The sequence below is a fragment of the Ranitomeya imitator genome, chromosome 1, assembly GCF_032444005.1.
Source record: "Ranitomeya imitator isolate aRanImi1 chromosome 1, aRanImi1.pri, whole genome shotgun sequence".
NCBI lineage: Eukaryota > Metazoa > Chordata > Amphibia > Anura > Dendrobatidae > Ranitomeya > Ranitomeya imitator.
Genome location: NC_091282.1, coordinates 611,849,796 through 611,872,301, shown reverse-complemented (window position 1 = coordinate 611,872,301; position 22,506 = coordinate 611,849,796). Strand labels below are relative to the sequence as shown.

Here is a 22,506-nt window from a genome sequence, read left to right as displayed (position 1 = left end):
TATGATTTGTGTATATTTCCTAACAATAAATACTTAATCCCCGTCCGGGTTTTCAGATGAACTCACTTCATATGTTTTAATTTTTTTCTTAGATATAAAGCATTGAACACATTAACAATGACAGCAGCGGAGGCTCAGAAAATTCTGGTTGTCGCCAAACGGGACTTTTGTACGTGTCTGAGCAAGATCAGTGCAGGGAGCAAAGCTAAAGAACACCAACTGCAAATCCTTAATTACCTGGAGTGCCTCCTAGTACTGAAGCACGGACAAAGACCAGGAGTCATACAACATATGTCTGTAAGTAACCACCTCCTCTAGCTTGTCCTGTTTTCTTAAGTGACACTTGTTGTTCAACTTGCCCATCTCCTGACTTGTAGGTTTCTGAGTGGAAGAAGAGGGTTCATCATCAATATAAAGGGGTAAACTTTGTGGTCATTGGGGTCAAGGAACACAAGACTTCAACACAACAAGTGGCCAGCTTTGCGTTGACTCTAACCGAAGAAGGGGTAGGATTTCTCAGTCTCCTTACTGCAAAGTTGAGAGAGTACTCAAGGAGGCACAAATATGAATCACTTATATTATTTAAAAATTATGTGTGTATATATATATATATATGTGTGTGTGTGTGTGTGTGTGTGTGTGTGTGTGTGTGTGTGTGTGTGTGTGTGTGTGTGTGTGTGTGTGTGTGTGTGTATCCTTTATTGTGCCAGTGAGAAGAAAAGAAAGGAGTGGAAACCACTCAACGTGTGTATAGAACAACAATTACAGAGCAATGGATGAACAAGGGACCCAGGCAAGAAGATAGGTGATATTATAAATTAATTTTATTATAATGAAATATGGTAAGCAACAATCCACATGATAAAATGATTTATATAAACACAAAAAATGTGCATGTATGCTGGACCAAAAAAAATGTGCCAATCATTTATATATAGGCAGAAAATTTAAAAACCCCTAAAGGTAAAATAAATACAATATAATTCATAAAACTCCATATGCTGTGTTAAAAGCAGAAGGTGGGGGAGGGGAAATATAAAAATATGTAAATAGAAAGGGAATAAATTCCAAATATAGGAAAGCAAGGACTAAATAAATCTATAGCCTCAAAAAAGTGCACAGTGCCAAATAGTCAATCAATAATACAATATAAAGTGGAGGTCCAATGGCCCCAAAATAGATCAATACACTCAAAAACTTAAGGTGAACAGGTGCATGTGATAAAAAACAACAATATTGCTTACACAGTAAATTGGATATATACCTTTAAGGGGTTAATATGTCCAGTAGTACGTGCGCCCCGACGCGCGTTTCGGAGCGAGTCCTTCGTCAGAGGCTATACATTTATTTAGTCCTCACGTTCCTATATTTGGAATTTATTCCCTTTCTATTTACATATTTTTACATTTCCCATCCCCCACCTTCTGCTTTTAACACAGCATATGGAGTTTTATGAATTATATTGTATTTATTTTACCTTTAGGGGTTTTTAAATTTTCTGCCTATATAAATGATTGGCACATTTTTTTTTTTAGTCCAGCATACGTGCACATTTTTTGTATTTATATAAATTATTTTATCTTGTGGATTGTTGCTTATCATATTTCATTATGATAAAATTAATTTATAATATCACCTATCTTCTTGCCTGGGTCCCTTGTTCATCTATTGCTCTGTAATTGTTGTTCTATACTTACTGCAAAGTTGGAATATGAGTTTTTCACTCACATCATAATTGTATTTTTTTTGCCTTTAAAGTGGTTCAATGTGTATTTTACACATGTGCGACCTGTACTGAGCAGTACCGAAAATTCGGAAGATCCTTTTTTCGTGTCCACTACAGGAAAAGCGATTTACAACGTAACCAATGATATGAACCGTTTCCACAGGAGGTAAGATTATTAAAAGTCATGCATCTTACTCTCTACATGTGTCATCTGCTTGTATTTATTTATTTATTTATTTTTTAAGGTATAATCTCCCCCTAGTCACCAGCCAGATGGTTCGAAAGCTTCTAGAGACCTGGACCAACTCAAGGTGTACTGACGTGCAACAACGTCTGGTCGCCAGGTATTTGGCACACTCCAATATTACAGCGGACAGGAGCTATAGGGAAAAGAACATGGATGACATTTGCCATGCATACAACATACTGATGGAAGCACGGGAGGAGAGTCAAGAACCCACAGCCAGCACCTCCTGGTATTTTATTGTGAAATGGAAATAATACCTGCTTTGAAATAAACCTGACAAACACTAATGCTTTTTTTTTCTCGACTCCCCTAAAGGGCTGCAGAACAGAGCACCAGTGGAAGAATGGACCAGACAGCTGACTCTGAATTGCATAGCGATGAAGAGTATTCGAGTGCAAGGTGAATATACCTTTACTCCAGTACCATGGTACCAAGGATGGCAAAAAAAAAGGGGAAGCCAGCGCTGCTTATGGTCAGAACGCAGTACATAAAGTGCACATATTGATTTCTAACTGTATTTCAGAAAGAGACTTTTAGCAAACAATTGATCAATTCTTTGAGCCACCCCGCCACGTCAAGGCATTCTCATAATGGGGCAGTCCTACTCTATGTGTTTTATATTCGCTGTGCTATTACTGCATTCTGACCATAAGCAGTGCTGGCTTCTCCTCCCCCTTATTTTTTTTTTGTATTGACATTGGTTAGTGGTTGACCACCAATGTTACCGTGCGCGCTGGGCCATGAGCGCCATTCTCTCTGTGTTCATTATGATTGATCTAGGCTGCTGTACACACATGCAGCAGCCCTGCACTGCCCCAGGCTCTGTTTGATTGTGCACCTGTGCCTTGGCTTGTCTCAAGCTTTATCTGGGGTGTGGGTTTGACCTGAAATGTCAATCTGGACCTGGTCGACCTTTATCTGTGCTTGCCCCTTCTGGCACCATGGGTGTTACTCAGTAATGCTTCAGGTACAGCTTGCAATTAATGTGGTCTTGCTTTTAGGAAGCTGTAATGGCACAGCAAATATAAACACGTAGAGTAGGACTGTCCCATTATGAGAATGCCGTGACGTGGCAGGATGGCTCAAGGAATTGATCAATTGTTTGCTAAATGTCTGTTTTTGAAATAGAGTTAGAAATCAATATGTGCATGTGCACTTTATGTACTGCGTTCTGACAATGAGCAGCGCTGGTTTCGCCCCCCCCCCCCCCCTTTTTTTTTTGTAAGCTAATGGATGCACTCATTATCAGCTTTAATACTATTGTATTCATTTTAGGGCACATGTACCTTCCTTTCACATGGAAACGCGATCGAGGAAGAAGCAGTTAAGGGAAGAGAGCTCATCAAGGTAATCGTTGAACACTTCTATTTATATTAAATTCTCACTGTAGTTGTAGAGACCAGCTACACAAACCACTGAGTTTGAAAATGCAGATAATTCTATTGTATGGAACGTTGAAAAGTGCACCTGTATGTCATTTCAAAATTCCATAGGAGAACATTGGCTGCAGTGTCAAACTCGCATCTCAAACTGGTGTGTGTGTGTGTGGAACTTTGGAGGCGGCATATTTTAATCAGAGTTGAGTCATATTCATTCCATAGGATAGGGGACAACTAGCTGATTGGCGCAGGTCCCGCTGCTGGGACTCGCACTGTCCATGCAAGATTGACGTGTATTCATAGAATATAATGGGAGACCCATGCACATCACAGGATAAGCCGGAGATCACAGCTCCTGCTCCCAGCTCTGTCATGTCTGTGTTTAGTGCTGATGATCGGTGCTGGTGCCAGCAGCAGGACCCACACAGATCAGTTACTTGTCCCCTATCTTATGGATAGGGGGGCAACATTGGAAAAAAAGTCCTGCCACCGGAGCTTCCCTTTAATGTGATAGCCAGGACACGTTTCTGAAAAACCTAAAGCATAGTGACACTTTGCAGCATTTGTGTTAAGTATTATTGCATTTTGGCTAAGTGCCAGTATGCTAGAAGTGTGTTTGTTTGTTTTTAATGCATGTATTTCAGTTGTAATATCATTATTCATTTTTCCTTCAAAGAATTGAAGAACCAAGGACATCGCAGAGGACAGATGGGAGGATGAACCCTGTGGTCATGCTGAAGCGACTGTAAAGTTCAGTTTTGGTTGTGTTTTAGGTGGGTATTCTAGTAATAGAAAAACAGCTTCTAGAAATGTGTGTTATTGGGTCTCGGCTCTATTGAGTACAATGGAGCTGAGCATCATTACTACATTTAACGCCAGTTAAGAAGGGGCAGTTTATTGTAAGGAGGCAGCTGTTTTTCTAGTACTAGAATTAACCTTTAATTGAGTCTATTCTTCTGACTTTTTTTGCAGGTTAAATTTAGTTGTTTAAACAATGTGCATGTTGCTGTTCTATAATGTTTTTGTTTAATAAACTAATGGTTCTTATTCTACGTGTTTGTATTGTTAAAGTGTACCTATTATATATATATATATATATATATATATATATATATATATATATATATATATATATATATATATATATATATATATATATATATATATATATATATATATATATATATATATATATATTCACTGGTGTCTTGAAACTTGGGGCCCATCCACACATACATATTTTTACCAAGTATTTTGACTTTACAGTAAACATGCAGGTAACTACATTGTATATTTACTGCAAAGTGCATTAGTTTTACATGTTTTATTAGATTCCTTCTAATATATATATATATATATATATATATATATATATATATATATATATATATATATATATATATATATATATATATATATATATATTAGAAGGAATCAGGGGATTCTAAGGGCTGATCCACGCATGGGGATTCTAAGGGCTGACCCACGCATGCATATGGATGGACCCTTGCATGGCTGGCTGTGCGGCTGTTCAGTAGGTTGAGGATCACTGCAGGCTGTAGGCTTGTCGGAAGAGATGAGTCTTCAGGTTTTGGACCGGAATCTGAGCCGTATATATGTATATATATATATATATATATATATATATATATATATATATATATATATATATATATATGAGCTTTCTTTTGAATTAAATAAAGTGTTATTTAGGTTGGCTGTGTTGTAGTTGTATGTGGGCTACAGAAGACGTTTTTTTTTGTTTGTTTTTTAACCATAAACTTACACCAGACATGTAACACATCTGCATTGGCATCTCCTGCATCTCAATGATAGGGATACACTCCAAGTGTAGCAATCACCTGGAGAACGCCAGAAAGCTGCTGTACATCATACAGATGGTCAAAGATCTACCGCAACTCCCCAGATATGTGCTGCAGAAGACTTGCTTAATGGTGGTATTGGGGTTTGTAAGGCCACCATCTTTGTACTCACGGCCTCCTGGTGCTCTGTCCTTATAGCACCTCTCACTCCCCACTAGGCATTCAGTACTTTAGCTGGAATCACATAGCTGCCAGTGAGTTGCCTGAAAGACCAGGCATGAGCCTTAGTGCCTGCACTGTCCCATTATCCAGGACCATTCTACTTTCATCTCCTTTTTCAGGTATGTGACGAGGACATCACATATGAGAATAACCTCATCGGACACCATGGCGGCAATAGCATTCTGTAACCTCCGGTCACCTCATCACTAAGGATGTTTATCGGTTTACATTGTACTATATACTGCAGCAAATATTATGTTTACTTTACTCTGTAATGCCACATGCTGACCCATATGGACTTATTATATTTATATATCACCACTATAGTATAGAAAAGGGCACAAAACCAAAGCAAACTACATTTTATTTGCAGAAGCAAACATAATAAAAATACATTTGCTCTTATTCTTGTGCTTTACAGCGATCGCATAGCTGCGTTTCTTCATCTTCATCTTCATCATCCCCAATTGGCAAAACTGTATCCATGCTGGGGAGAAAAGAAAAATGTGATCAATATTGCCCAGTGCAGCATTCTGCATAGTGAGTGTGTCTGGTATGGCACCTCGGCGACATTATCACCTCCTAAAATATTATACATCATATACTATAATTGAAGATGCTTATAGGCTGTGAGTCAGATCACAATAGAAGATAGCAATGGAGAGAAGAGTTGAGGGGTGTACAAAAATGTGCTATGTGGAGTTTGTCTATTTTATGTTATAAAAATGTAATGTCTACCCCCTCTGCACAGCAATGTTTCAACACACCAACTCTTATCTTCTCCTTTGTTATCTGGGAGCCTCTGAGATGTATGTGCCTGACATCAGAAGGGTCTAGTGCAGACAGCCTGGCTGTGGAGATGTGAAAGGCTTTGACCAACTGATTTTCTTCATTACCTCTCTTACCACCTCCTGCCGCCCCAGTCAGTGAACAACCCTAATGCATTCTGTGCTGTGTACCTTCAGAGCAAAATCCATGTATTACTGCCAAAGATGGCTGATCTAGAAGTTGCTCAGTGTTCATTGTCACTTTTTTTTTTTTTTTTTTATCAAAGGGTGGCTTTAAGGTACCGTCACACATAGCGACGCTGCAGCGATACCGACAACGATCCGGATCGCTGCAGCGTCGCTGTTTGGTTGCTGGAGAGCTGTCACACAGACAGCTCTCCAGCGACCAACGATCCCGAGGTCCCCGGTAACCAGGGTAAACATCGGGTAACTAAGCGCAGGGCCGCGCTTAGTAACCCGATGTTTACCCTGGTTACCATCCTAAAAAGTAAAAAAACAAACGCTACATACTTACCTTCCGCTGTCTGTCCTCGGCGCTCTGCTTCTCTGGTCTGGCTGTGAGCGCTGGGCAGCCAGAAAGCAGAGCGGTCACGTCACCGCTCTGCTTTCCGGCTGACCGACGCTCACAGCCAGAGCAGGAGGAGTGCAGAGCACAGCGCCGGGGACAGACAGCGGTAGGTAAGTATGTAGTGTTTGTTTTTTTACTTTTAGGATGGTAACCAGGGTAAACATCGGGTTACTAAGCGCGGCCCTGCGCTTAGTTACCCGATGTTTACCCTGGTTACCAGCGAAGACATCGCTGAATCGGTGTCACACACGCCGATTCAGCGATGTCTACGGGGAGTCCAGCGACGAAATAAAGTTCTGGACTTTCTTCCCCGACCAGCGATCTCCCAGCAGGGGCCTGATCGCTGCTGCCTGTCACACTGGACGATATCGCTAGCGAGGACGCTGCAACGTCACGGATCGCTAGCGATATCGTCTAGTGTGACAGTACCTTTAGTCATCTGAACGACACCGCTGGTCAACAAGGCTTCCTGCAGGACCTTCAATGATGTTGGAGATCAACTGATCTCTGAGTGGCCGGGATCACACATGCGAGAAATACGTCTGAGTCTTGCATGGTAATACCCGGCATTGCCGCCGTCACTCAGGAGCGAAGAGTGTGGCTGCATAGCAATACATGGAGCCACACGTTCCGCTCCTGAGTGACGGCAGCTATGCTGGGTATTACCATGCAAGACTCAGACGTATTTCTCGCATGTGTGATCCTGGCCTTAAAGGTCCTGATGCACTGCAGGAAGCCTCGGTCAGCAGTGGCAGCATTCAGGTGTTTAACCCTTTCAACGCTCTGGGACATGATATGTGGTGAACTGTCATATACCGGAGTGTGGTACAATTATTGTTATTATATTGTAAACCTCCTCACAGTGCTAATTAAATATTGGCCGGAGCATGAACTCAGTCGAACAAAAAAAACTTGCATGATGTGAGGGACCATCGTTTAGTGTCCGGTGTGTGGCTGTGCACAATTGGAACGCTAGTGGCTCATCACCAACTACTGAGCGACAGTTGCTTAATGGTTGTGTATAAAGGCGCCTGGTGCTAAAATCTCAATGACAATCGAGGTGCTAGATGTGGGTGATCGCATGATAAATCCTCCCTTGTAAAAGGACTTTCACAGGACTCTGCACCTACACTTACATCTGGCTTGCTTCATCCGGATTTTCCAGGGCATGCATTATTATTGTCAGGATTCTGAAGACACGCCGACTTCTAACCTACAGAAAGAGTAATGTGATTGAGGATGGAGAACAAATGGGAACGTGGATAAATATGTGGGCAGGACATTACCCGGATGGTAAACACCTCTTCCTCACAACACAAGTCATAATTAGACTCTGCAGAATCCTAGAAAAAAATAGACATCTTAATAAGGACAAAGAATCTGAGTCAATTTGAATTGTACATCAATCAGAGCATGTGCCATTGTGAAGTATCTCTGTAAACCGTGCTATAAATTATAGGAAGCATGCTCATCAACATATGTAAGTCCTAAATGAATGGGATTCTTCATAGTGAGCTACACAATTATATCTCCGTGGCTGATGCACACAGCCACTAGGTCTTTAACAGGGTTAGAGTACAGAGTCTCCCACAAATTTTAAGACCCCCATCACCCTGCTGTGACTTGGGGTTCCAGAGAGATTTGCCCAAAACAGGGACCCCCCCATCCAAAATGCTTCCAATGCATGTCTATGAGAAAAAAAATGTCCAAACTCTGGGGTCACAGCTCTGTGGTGGTAAGTACTGAAAACGAGCCCTTTTAGGGGAAGAAAGCCCAGGGTCTGCCCTTCAAATAGACATCAAAGCCGGGTTAGTGATTTATGCACTTACAGTTTGTCTCCCAGCCATCGTTCCTCACAGGCAGTGTGAAAGCAAGTAAAGACATGCCCTGTAGGCAAATCATCCCCTCCACTTCCTCCTCTGGATGGTCAGTGCTGTCACTCAAGTCTAAGACCACACCCCTTAAAGAAATAGTGCAAGAAATGATATTGAATCAAGCAGACAATAAAGTATTCGAACACTAGTCACTGCAAGCAAAAGTGGAAACACTACAGGCTGAGCCATCTACATTCAAGGTGTAGAGCAGTGTTCCCTAACTCCAGTCCTCCAGAGCCACCAACAGGTCACATTTTCAGGATTTCCTTAGTGTTGCCCAGGTGATGGAATTATTGCCTGTCCAGGTGATTCAATCATCACCTCTACAATACTCAGGAAAACCTTAAAACATGAGCCATTAGTGGCTCTTGAGGACTGGTGTTCTCACAGCAGGAGGCCCGGTCCATGTAAATTACCATATTGTGAGTTGGGTAACAGCAGCCCATTTCCCCTTGTTCCTTCCTGGGCTTAAAACGAGGGTGAAAAAAAATCAAAGTCCTAAATGAATGGCATTCTCCATAGTGAATCAATCATTATTATTTTGTAATAATCATTAATCATTAATATCATTAATATTATTTTGCTTTAATTATTGTATTGTTAACGTTGTTACTTATGACTTTTGTGTTTGAAACTGTTAAACTGTAAAGCGCTGCGGAATATGTTGGCGCTATATAAATAAAGATTATTATTATTATTATTATTATATCTCCATGGCGGTGGCACATGCCTACAACATCTTTCAGAGGGTGAGAGCATGGAATCTCACCAACATTTTATGACCCCTCTCTCCTTCCTACCACTTAGTTAGCAGAGAATATTGTTCATTTTGCCTGAAATGAAAGTGAAATGCTGCATTAAATAGAGAACAACTAACATTTTCCATAAAAAAAGCACGCCATTGTTTTTCTGGTGAAATTCCCTATACGATTGACATATCACACGCTTGGGGAAAAAGTTTTATATCCCCCAGAGTTCCCTGTTAAAATGGCCGACATTTTCATTTTTTTGGCAGATAGCTCCGCAGCCAAAGTGCACAGACACTACCCATTTTAGGGGTTGGAAGCCAAGTAAATTCCCCAGATTTTAAGATATGTTCGCCTAGCTGCGACTTGCGGTTCCGGAGAAACTAGGCCGTGGTTCTGAGGGCCACCACTCCCGTGCCGTAAATGCCAGACATTCGCCCTTACCAGAGTGGACCGCTGACAGTCTGTTCTTCAAATAGACACTGAGACACGGTTACTGGGACTTGTGGTTCCGGAGAAGCGTGCCTGGAACTGCAAGAACTCCCCTTCCATCTGATTGACAGTATCGAGAGATGAATAACAAGGGGAATGAGCATCCTTTACCCGGCACTACCCATGGGGAATGGTATTGAAAGGGAGCTCACGATCTCGGCCCCTGTTGTACGGTACCCCAAGTTACAGCTGGGTGAGGATGGTCTTAAAATTTGTGGCAGACTCTATGCTCTCATGCTCTGAAAGATTTAGTTTCTGAGTAGGTCAGCCACGGAGATATTATCGTTTAGAGGTACTCTGCCAGCAGGTTTTTACTATGAAGACAACATGTTGCAGGGGTTAAATAAACAACCTTGAAATCTCTTGCTCAGCAGTGCTTTCATTTTTGTTAACTTTATCTTACATCTCTTCAATTTAGTGATATAACATTGTTGCAACCAGAGGCACTTGTTAATTTCTATAGAAAGCCTGGTGTGGGGAGAGGCACCTTTCTTAAATCTTCTGCTTTGTTGAATGTACAGAAACATTTAGGGTAAGTTCACACAGGACGTTTTTGCTGCTTTTTTTTTCTGCAGCAAAACCTGATCATCTTGCCAGGAAAGAAGCGGTGTCAAAAATGCAGGTTTAGATGCGTTTTTGGTGTGTTTTTAGTGCGTTTTTTGGTGTTGTTTTTCTCTTTGTCCTTGCTAAAGTCCTTGTATTGTCAGCAGCAAATAATGATACCTGCGTTTTTGCTGCATTTTTTTCAACAATTCAAGTCAATGCGTGAAAAAACGCAGCAAAAACATTGAAAGAAGTGGCCTGCTCTATGTCCAAAAATCGCAGTAAAGCACAAAATACTGATCAAACAAAAAACCAATGTGTGTGCATGAGATTTCAGAAATCTCATAGGCTTTGCTGGGACTGTAAAAAGCAACTGAAAATTAGTCCAAAAATGCAGCAAAAATGCCCTGTGTGAACTTACCCTTAGAATTGAGAGTCCTCAGTGGTTGATACCTTTTAATGGCTAACTGAAAAGATGGTAACAAATTGCAGCTTTCAAGACTACACAGGTCTCTTCATCAGCCTTTATTATTATTATTATTATTATTATTATTATTATTATTAGGCACAGAATAACACATAATAATAATAATAATAATTTTTATTTATATAGCGCCAACATATTCCGCAGCGCTTTACAAATTATAGAGGGGACTTGTACAGACAATAGACATTACAGCATAACAGAAATACAGTTCAAAACAGATACCAGGAGGAATGAGGGCCCTGCTCGCAAGCTTACAAACTATGAGGAAAAGGGGAGACACGAGAGGTGGATGGTAACAATTGCATAATATGAAGAATCACATACAGTATGTATACACAACATAGCAGAAAGATAATGCAATGGATTAGACAAGTGACCTGAAGCAGAGCTATCATTATGGGAGAGTGGGACAAACTTTTGTGGCCATAACTACTGGAGCGTTCACAGATAAGGAGTGTGAATGTTTTATGGTCTTCTGCTTCAAGCCTGGCTCTGTTATGGTGACCCCCAGCAATTAACAGAATATTTTGTGTAGTGTGGCCCCAGACTGATGGCTAGGTGAGTTCCATATCTTGCACAGGGGGGGGAAGGTTTCCATATATACAGCTATATAGAACTTTGGTACAGGTCTTGAAGGAGCATCTTGCTATTATTCAACTGTACCAAATATTTTTTTTTCTCAATCTACTGGAAGATGGAGATCAACAAGCTGCTCTGCAAGTTTTGTTTTAAACTTCAGAGACATTTGCGGGATCACCTACACCGGGTTTGCAGAAAAACTGCTTCATCAGAGGAGCTGGAAAATTACCTGGACGAGGCTAAGAAAAATAGATATAAGCTGCTCACTTCATTGAGCACTGTATCTTATGACGCTCTTGATGTTAAGAAGAGCAGATTTTTAGACCCCCAGTCATTTTTGGTGGATTTTCTGGAACACCGTGGGTGTATCGTCTCAGATAAGCCATCAGAAAGGTAAGAAATCTATACTATTCAATATATGAATGTCCAGCATTTATTTAAACATTGTAACCAGGAATTCAAATAGGTGAATAATTTAAGATTTTATTGATAGCAGTCAAGTGTCAGAATCCAGTGGAAAAAAAAACAGTGTACAAAACGTTTCGGTCAGTAAACTTTGACCATCATCAGTCTTACTGGTATTATCGTAACAGGAACACATGGGCTGGGTATTATCGTGCCTAGAGAAGGACAGCCTGTGATAATGGCGTTCATGCAGCAGCGACATCCACCACTGTGCAAGAAATGCCCGTACACTGGAATCTGACACTTTACTGCTATCAATAAAGTATAATATTAATCATCTGTGGAGTGCTTGGTTACAATTTTTATTGTTCACGGATTTGGTGCCTACCAGAGCACCCAACCAATACCAGAAGTGCCATACTTTTCTGATTCAGCATTTATTTGAAGACTTAATTGAATGCAAGTAGTAAGTCATCTTTCAATGGAAGCCTATAAACAGAGGATGGACAGAAACCTGTTAGTGGAACCCGAACTTTAATTTAAAAAAAAAAAAAAAAACAGAACAAAAAAACTTGATCTTTCATCCCTTCTCTTCTGTTCGCCCTTCTTTCGGCCGAGCACGGGAGAAGGGTGGAATGGCGGCTTCAGCACCACAGGCAGAGGACAGCGCTCACTGTAACGCTATCTCTCCTGTGGAGGTAAGTGCACACGGAGGAGAATGCACACTGTTTTACATGTGCATGTGCGCGGGATGCTTTGCGGACCCTGCTGCCGGAGAAAATCAGACATGTCTATGTGTTTTCAACATGGACACACGGTCCGTAGAAACAAGCAGACATGTGCATAGACCCATTCATTTGAATAGGTCTATGTGTGTCAGTGTCTCCAGTACGTGAGAAAACTGTCACTACATGTAACGGAGACACTGACGTGTGAAACCGGCCTTAAGCTGATTTCACACGGCTGATATATTCCTGAGCCGTTATTTGTGGAATAATGGCCGTATGTGCAAAAAATCAATCCCTTTTTTCCCTGACTTTGAAAACAATTGTGTGCTTTTTTTTGTTACATAAAACAATCTGAATGAAAAGTTATTGAAATTGCTTAAACACATGATATGCTGCCAAACACGTGTATGTATGCAAAAATGAATTAATTGCAATTGTCAACATCTCTTTAGGCTACCAAATGATGCCAAGAGCATCTGTGATGAGGATGTTTCTGAAGAAGCTGGGTAAGTTTCATTTACTAGTCTGCCATTTGTAGCCACACGAATATTAGTAGGTGTTCTGCTGGTTGTAACATGTGCCCAAACATTTCAGGTCGAGCACCCACACCCCACAGCGTAGGAGACTGGCTATTGCTGGGGTCTATAAAAAACATAATTTAGATCACCCCCTCTTGGAAAGCTTCAGAAACTTTTTGAGTAAGGAGTTTGGTCAGGCAAGCATCGGTGCGATGGTAAGTGTGGTTTTCTATTAGTCTACCTGTATTTGATAGTTTCTTTACACATTCAAACACAGCATATTTCACCTGCAGGACTTTTCGCACTTCCGAATTTCAAAGCAAATTTGCTGCGTCTGAATTCATACGTGTGAAGGACTCCTTGATTTAAATGGGTCCATTCACACTATCAAAAATGTATTGGCAAGTATGCACCTGTGAATAGGTTATTGAGCATGTCCGATAATGGTGGGAAATGACACAATTATAGACATAAGCTGTATAATATTCCCCACGTAGTCACAAGTACATGTGAATAAAAACTGCACCACCAAATTCACACTGCACTCACGGTTGAGTGTGGAGCAGATTTATGGGTAGTGCATTCACAAGTGTGAAAGAGCCCCGTGTTTGACATGTATGCCCTAATGTATATCTATGTTTAATCACAGATGGACCATGTCGCAAAATTTTTATTCTATTTGGACCCAAGTGATGTGTCTACCAACTTTTTGAAATGTTTTGAGAAGAGCGAGGAATATTTCAACAAGTTTTTGGTTTCAGACACAACTGGAAATACAGTAAAGAAATACCTTGGGCATATTAAGCAGTTTATTCGTTTTTTATCATCAGAGGACTGCCCAAACAAACTAGATGAAGAAAGTAAAACAGCTGTTGGTCCTTATTTAGAAGGGTTAAAGAAAATAGAACAGAAGGCAAACCAGAAGGCCGCTAAGAGCAGAAAAGGGCCGTAAGTAGCACTCTAATACCACTGCTAAGCTCTGAGCGTATACAATGATGTTGGTAGAAAACGCATCGGAGAGATGGGGAAGTCGCAGAGATTATCACATAAGGTCTAGACTTAATGTTTCCCACACAGATTAGCTTTAAATGCTGAACTTAACAGTAGTTATAATTTTCAGTGATTAATGCTGCCATGGTAGTTTTACTTAAGCTACTCTACTCCTTCCTTGAAAACAAACTTTATACTTCCATGCCTACTTTTTTATCACCCACAGTTTGAAACATGAACCCCCTACCTTCATGTCATGTCAGAAGGTCCTCCAACTGGCAAAACCCCAAGTGAAAACCATATTTGAGCAGGCAAGCTCGGGGAAACAGCTGAGTGAAAGACACCAAACCCTGGCTGTTTATTATCTGGAGGCACTGCTCCTCCTCAAACACCTCCGTAAACCATCTCTTCCCCAAAACCTGAAGGTAAGATTTTTATAATTGCTGAAAAATAGCTGCTGCCCATTGGAAACTCGCTCCGTGTAGTGATATAAGGGGTCTCTAAACCACTATGCCAAGAAAAGTGGGCATACTCACACCTTCCTTCCACCCGCTGAATCTTCTGTTCAGTCCCCCATCCCTTAGGGTCACCGGCAGCCACCCTGGGATCTTCCTCTATTTGCTGCACTTTCAGACTTTACAGCTAATTTACAGTCACGTGATCAATGTAGGAGTGTGACATCACACGCATACCCTGATCATGTGACTTCAATGCAGCTAAGAAGTTTGAGATTCCTTCAGAAGAGGAAAATCACAGCTGCTGGTGGTGACAGAGGGATGGGTGACTGAACAGAAGCTGTGGAGGTTGGATGGAGAGTCACCAGGACATGGTAGGCAGGCGAGTATGCAGTTTTGGGATTTTATGCGATCTCACTAGCGCTAAGTCGCCATGTGAAAAGGCTCCCAGCAAACTTATCATGCAGCGCACTTGACAGGTATCGGGGACAGCAAATCACCTGATAGTCTGTGTAATGGGACCCTTATGCCATTTGTTATCTACCTCCTCTTCTAGACCAAAGAATGGCTTGAGAGGCGGCCCTATGAGACCTCAGATGGACAGAGGCTGTGTATCATAAAAACAGAGAAGGATCTAATTATATTGGATGATGAGGATGAGCAGGTGAGGCTTTTTAGGGTTATATGAATTATATAGAGCACCGTATTGTTTACCTCCTTCCAGAAACAGTGCCCCTTCTGATTTGTGGGTATGTGTTATATTTGCAGCTTAACCCTATTGAGTTTAATGGCGCTAATTTGTAACACCACACAACTGCAGATCAGATGGAGTGCTGTTCCTGCAAAGAGGAAGCAAGGCTCTACCATCACCGGAGGACCCCTCTAACACAATGTCTTCATTTTCACAGAATTTCCAAGTATATTTTATGCACATAAGGCCAAATCTTCAAAGAAAGAAAAAAAAATCAGTGCCCCAGTTCCTTGTGTCCACCAAAGGCCGACCTATAAAGAATTCAAGCAGAGACTTGGCTCGGCTTTTTTCAAGGTATGCCAACGGTGGGAATAACAATCTGCTTTTTCCTGTAGGGTCTTCCATGCATTTACCAATACAAAATTCCTGTTTCCCCTCAGTTTTCAACTACCCCAACTGTCCTGGAAGGCTGCAAAGGATGCGTTTGACAGGTGGGCGCTGGATGAACTTCCAAAGGCCAAAAGGGAAAATGTGAGGGCTTACGTGCAATATCACAAAAGGAAAAGTGTGAAGAAAGATTTGGCATACTTGGTGAGCGGAATGCTCATATTGATGACTGTTAAGAAAGATACCGAACAAGAAACTGAAACGGCAGGGTAAGAGCCCTAACCTTCTCTGCGGGCAGCCTCACACGCCATGTTTCATGGCATTACATGTGAAATGGAACTCCGGTCGAGACAAGTTAGCCCTTAACTTGATAGGGCACAACTTGCTGATTGGTGGTGGTCCTGCCACTGGGACCCCCACCAATCACCAGAACGGGGCTCTGAAATATATGGATAGGGAATAACTTGTTTTCACTGCAGTACATCCTTTAAGTAATTATGGACTAAAATACACGATTGGTACCCAATTTTTGGATGGATGGTCAACTTGGACACCAACGTAGTGAGTTTATGGTAAATTGCTTGTCCTTAACTTCACAGATGTCCAGTGGTAAAGAGAAAGAGGATCACAACAGAGGAAAAAGACAGCAATGAGGAATCTAGCAGCGAGGAATCTGGCAGCGAGGAATCTGGCAATGAGGAATCTGGCAACGAGGAATCTGGCAGCGAGGAATCTGGCAATGAGGAATCTGGCAATGAGGAATCTGGCAGCTGGGAAAAAGAGAGCTGCTATCAGAAATTGCTTGAAATATTTCCCATTCACTTGAACCACCCTATTCCCAGGTTAAGCATATGTAAAGGCATAACCAAGAATAATGCTAAGTATTGCCAGGATAAGTGGAGGCGGAGGCAATATCAACTAAGAGTTGCAGATGTTGCTGGTGAGTTCTTATATATTCATTATAACGGTAATTCTATGTCTGCATAAAACCAGGAAAGGATGTGTTGGAAAACTACATCATTGTCAAAGCAACCTTATTATTATTATTAATAATAATAATAATAATAATAATAATAATAATAATAGTTCTATAGCGCCAACATATTCCGTAGCACTTTCCATAAGGACTTGTACAGACAATAGACATTACAGCTTAACAATAACCACAGATGAAAACAGATACCAAGAAGAGTGAGGGTCCTGCTCGCAAGCTACAGTCTATGGGGAAAAGGGGAGACACGAGGTGGATGGTAACAATTGCTTTAGTTATTCGGACCAGCCATAGTGTAAGGCTCAGGTGTTCATGTAAAGCTGCATGAACCAGTTATCAGCCTAAGTATGTAGCAGTACAGACACAGAGGGCTAATACTGCATAAAGTGTATGAGAACATGATGCGAGGAGCCTGGTTATGGTTTACGGTTTGTGAATGGGCCACACAGGAATACGTAGGCTAATGCGTTGAGGCGGTAGGCCAGTCTGAACAAATGTGTTATTAATAATGTAATGCAATTCTTTTTCCCCTTGCAGGGCACTTTAGGCATAGGCCTGAAAAGGATGAGGTGGCAGCCTATATAGAAAGTCAGGGGTGGAAAAGTAACTTACCAGGACTAGACCATGTCAGGCAAGCTTGGAAGAAGCCCGAATCCAGAAAAGAAACAGACAAGAGGATGTACATAATGGATATGGTTAAATCGCAGGAATGGAGAGGACTGGTGATCACAGCGGACCACAAGAGGGGCGGCAGGAAGCTAATGACAACGCATGAGTTTAAAAAGGGAGACATCGTGTGTGATTACCACGGAGTTCTTATGGACGCAAAGGCAGCAGAAGAGCTTCAACAGACAATTAGTGAAGGAAACTGCTATATGTACTTTTTTCACTTCAAAGAGAAGTGGATGTGCATTAATGCAACTGAGGAGCCTTGCCAGTGCCACCAAAATCTGCCATCTACTTTTGGGAGAATTATTAATCATTCTACAAAAATGAACAATCTTAAACCAGAAGCTAGATGCCTTGACGGCAAAGACCCAGTAATCCTCTTTGTTGCTTTAAATGACCTCAAGCCAGGGACAGAGCTGCTGTTTGACTATGGAGTCAGGAGAAACCAATTTGGGGAAGGAGCAGATCTCCCTTGGCTGGACAGCTAGTGCATAGACTTTGTAAGAAAATACAGCAGTGACCGTTGTGACATGCGAAAAGCTGGCCCTTATCACAGCTTTATGTGCCTAATGTTCATTAAAGGGGTTTGCACTTGCACATTAAAGGGGTTTGCACATGCACATTAAAGGGGTTTTGTCATCATGAACAAAAATGGGTCATGAAGCAGATAAATATCAGAGACACATATATAAGATTATCTCAGCACAGGAACATTTATTCTAAACACATCCAATTGTGGAAATTATTATTATTATTATTATTATTATTCCAAGATATATTGATTAAAATTAACTTTATTCGTGGGAAAACCCCTGTAACCCTTTTAACCATTGTCTGAAACTTACAATTTGTCAATAAAACATTTTCTCTATTAAGTTCAATGTAGCGTAATTATTATAGTTTTAGTAATTGGCAGCTTTATTCTTGCTAATGGTGCAGGGTTTGTATAGCTATCTTGTTACTCGAGAGTGAAGCAGTGGCCAGGAATAGAGGGTATGTACATGTGAATTTTCTGTGAACTTGAATTTGCGCTGCAAATTCACACAAAAAATCTTGCAGTTCCAGGCACGCTTCGCCGGAACCACAAGTCCCAGCAACCGGGTTTTGGTGTCGATTTGAAGAACAGACTGTTAGCAAGTCCACTCTGGGAAGGGTGAATGTCTGGCGCTTACGGCACAAGAGCGGTGGCTCTCAGACCCAGGTCCTAGTTTCTCCAGAACTGTAAGTCGCAGCCGGGCTAAACTGGTATTAAAATCTGGGGAATTTCCTTGGCTTTCAACCCCTAAAATGGCTAGTGGCTGTGTGCTTAGGCTGCAGAGCTATCCAGCAAAAACGGGGGGGGGGAGGGGAATAAAACTTTTTTGCCCCTCGTGTGATATGTCAATCGTATAGAGAATTTCACCAGAAAAAAACAATGGCGTGCTTATTTTCTGCATAATGTTTGTCGTTCTCGATTCAATGTAGCATTTTAGCATTTCCCTTTCATACCAAAAGTTACAGCCAGGCAAAATGGGTCTTAAAATCTGGGGAATTCCCTCTGCTCTCACCCCCTAAAATGATTAGAGGCTGTACGCTTACGCTGCTGAGATATGCAGCAAAATTATGAAAATGTCGGCCATTTTGACAGGGAATTGGGGGTGGGGGGGAGTTAAACTTTTTTCCCCATACATATGATATGCCAATCGTATAGAGAATTTTACCAGAAAAACATTGGCGTGCTTTTTTATTTTATTTTTTTTTACACTGTCAAGATGACTGAAGATCTTGTCTTCATGTAGAATAAAATCTTGGAAACATGGAAAGCAACCTCCTACAATGCTGAGAGGGGCTTCGTGGGGAAGGGGGGACTTTTTTGCACTTTTAGAAACTGGGTTGAGGTCCGTGCAGTAAAGTACAATGGCGCTAGGCCATAAAATGTTGTGCTGCCGTGCAATTAATTGGAGTCTTTCTAATCCCTTGTTTTTATCCCAAACACATTCAGTAAAACTGAAGGGAAGGTCTCACTGCCTTGCGCCAGGTCTCTCTTCCAAGAGGATTTTTTTCCAAAATCTGAAGACGCTGGATTGACGTCCGTGAAGCAAAGGGCGTTTGTGCGATGGCTGTAAGTCTGGCGGTGCAGTGCAGTTGATGGCACTTTCTGTAGGATTTTGGGTGATGTATGCGAGGCTGCCACTCGGAGTACCTTCCTTTCTGCAGCACACAACTTTTGCTGGCCATAGCAGAGGGGGTGATGTGTTTTTTGAGTGCAAATGGCACATGCTGGTTCTTGCAATAGTTCACCTAATCAGCTTGGAAACACAGTGCCACATTCATTGCCAAATGACTGGAGTTGTAAAATGGCTGCAATTGTCGGGTGTTTTCAGAGCTTTGCTGTGCGGCCTAGAGAACAATCCTCAAACATCTGTCAATAGGGCCCAGAAGGGTCACCCCTACTCTAATTTCTGAGGGTACCCTCAAGTCACTACACTGCACATGCAGCTTCCAAGATGCTCCAGATGAAGGGGTGCGTAGCTGTAACCAAAGGACTGGCACGTTTCCCATAGGATGTTGGGTGATAATTGTCGGGTGGCCACTTGGAGATGGTCCCTAGCAGTGGTAGCCAACTGAAAATGGGTACGGCAGGAGTGGAGATTTCTTTTCACATGGCTCATTTTACACCTATAATAGCTGGACAATGGAAACGCCATAATTATGGTCATTTCTGCAAAATCCAGCACCCCATTATCCACCGACAGAGACAAGCATGGCCTGGCTTCTTTCGGCCTGGTTCACAGTTTACCATAATTGCTGGATAGATGTAATTGTGATGCCCAATACACAGCTTTAATAAAATATATAATCATGCTGACGTTTAAGAGGTTGCACCATATAGGTTTCTGCATTGTCAAGAGGAGTCTTCTGTCTACCTGCGGTCACTAGTCAGGCTGGCTTCATGGTCACTTCATCAAGCTTGATTACAAAAATAAAAACAATCACCTCCATCATGTTGAGCTTTCAGAATAGTGATATATGTTGCCTTGGCCTGCTCTTGGAGATTAACCATTGTTTGTGCAGTTTTGCAATTTGCATCCTGGCCAGAATTAGCACCAGAATAGAAATCCACCTCACCTTTATAAGGCCTACCGGCTATCAGTGACAATGCCTAGCATAAGGAATTCAGGGGCCGTGCACATCTAATTTTCTCAATTTAGGTGCTTTATAAGTGGTCAGTGACCTTCATAGCGATGGAATAAAATAGACCTCACACAATCAGGTGCAAAAAAAACACATTTATGAACCATAACAGAAATCCTCCCACTGAAAAATAAATCTAAGTCCTAAATGAATGGCATTCTGCATAGGGAGCAAATTGATCGCATCTCCATGGCAGTGACATATAGACACTAGATATTTCAGGTGGTGGGAGCACAGACTCTCCCACAAATATTAAGACCCCCTTGACCAGCTGAGACTTGGGATTCCAGAGACATTGGCCCCAAACAGGGACCCCTCCATCAAAATGCATCCAATGCATGCCTACGAGAAAAAAACATGCTAAAATTCCGGGGGTCACCGCTCTGTGCTTGTAGGTCCTGCACAGTAGCCCTTTAAGGGGAAGAAAGTCCAGGGTCTTCCTTGGCTTTCATCCCCTAAAATGTCTAGTGTCTGTGCCCTTAGGCTGCAGAGCTATCCAGCAAAAATATGAAAATGTCGGCCATTGTGACAGAAATATTTACAATTGAGAGTCCGCAGTGGTTGATGCCTTTCGATGGCTAACTGAGAAGATGGTAACAAGCTGCAGCTCTCCAGACTACGCAGGAGTCTTTATTATTATCATTATTATTATTAGGCACAGAATAACACAAAGTATGAACAACAACAAAGCAGAAAAATAATGCAATGAAAAAGACAAGTGACATGAAGCAGAGGTTTCATTATTAGAGAGGGAGGTAAACATTCGTGTCCATAAATTTTGGATGGTTCACAGATAAGGAGTGTGAGGGTTTTATTGCCCTCTGATTGGGGCCTGGTTGTTTCTTGTGATGCCCTCACTGGGTCAGAGAAAAAAAAACTCCTTAATTTATGTAGACATGCTTTACTGCACTGAGAGGGTCAACAAGTGTAATACGTTAGCTACACTGACAGCATCTCTGAAATTTGAATTCCCCCTTTAACACAAGTCATTTCAGGTCAATAATGCTAGAATCAGGGAGAGAAAGATGTATTGGCACGGGTAGATCCATCCTTTCTTATGTTATTGTGTGGTGGTGAGAATCCATTGTTATTCCCAGTTTCTGCCCTGTCTCCCCCACATACAGACCCCCAGATGGACACTTGGTACAAATAATTAGGCAGGGGTGTCAAACTGCAATCCTCAAGGCCTGCAAACAGGTTATGTTTTCAGGATTTCCTTGTACTGCACAGGTGATTTAATCACCTACACACATAATGATTGCAGCACTTTGTGCAAAGCTAAGGGAATCTTGAAAACACGCATGGTTTGCGGCCCTCGAGGAATGCAGTTTGACACCCCTGTAATTGAGTACCCCACATTAGATGTGACGCAGCTGAAACTACCTGATATATTGTACTCCTGATATGAGTTGGGGACAGGGGTGTAACTACAACAGGTGCACCGGGCCCTGGAGCCTAGGGAAAAAGACTATTGCTATTAAAGATGTGAATTATTTGGGGGCCCCGTTGGAGCTTCCGCATGAGTTTCCAGCTACGCCACTGGTTGGGGATCTTTATTTTGTCCGTGGTCATTATGAATGGACAGATTTTTGCTTTTTTCTGGTTGCAGGGAAAGGTTCCAGTGACTGTTGTAAAGGACAGGGAGCTTCTGACAATGATGTTTCTTAGATTTGGGGGCTGCCTAAAACACAGCAGTGGAGGGTCTGGAAAAATGGGTTGTAGTTGGGCATCTTTTTGCAGTAAAGGTTGTAATTTCCGTGCAGCTCCCCTTAGCACCTCCAGATTTGGATTGTAGGTAACTACTAGAGGCTCCCGGTTATTTTATTCTTTACCTTTGTAATGTAGCAGGTGATTCCTTCATATTCTAGTTGCTCTTGTAATTTGGGCTTCAATTTTTTCTTGGATGGTAGCCCTGCTTCAAAAATTTTGACAGGGAACGGGGGGGAATATTTTTTTTTCCCCAAGCGTGTGATATGTGAATCCTATAGAGAATTTCACCAGAAAAACAACGGTGTGCTTGTTTT

At 41.8% G+C, this 22,506-nt stretch overlaps 1 protein-coding gene across 1 annotated transcript in view; it reads left to right on the top strand.

Annotated features, from left to right (window-relative positions):
- Positions 1-4,399, top strand: part of LOC138637357 (uncharacterized) — a 36,920-nt gene extending 32,521 nt beyond the window's left edge. The window contains exons 11-17 of the mRNA XM_069725957.1: positions 93-297; positions 378-506; positions 1,759-1,892; positions 1,972-2,202; positions 2,289-2,372; positions 3,249-3,320; positions 4,029-4,399. Of these exons, the coding sequence (XP_069582058.1) occupies positions 93-297; positions 378-506; positions 1,759-1,892; positions 1,972-2,202; positions 2,289-2,372; positions 3,249-3,320; positions 4,029-4,101 (928 nt within the window). The 3' untranslated portion in view covers positions 4,102-4,399. The remainder of the gene's footprint in view (positions 1-92; positions 298-377; positions 507-1,758; positions 1,893-1,971; positions 2,203-2,288; positions 2,373-3,248; positions 3,321-4,028) is intronic.
- Positions 4,400-22,506: the final 18,107 nt, after the last annotated feature.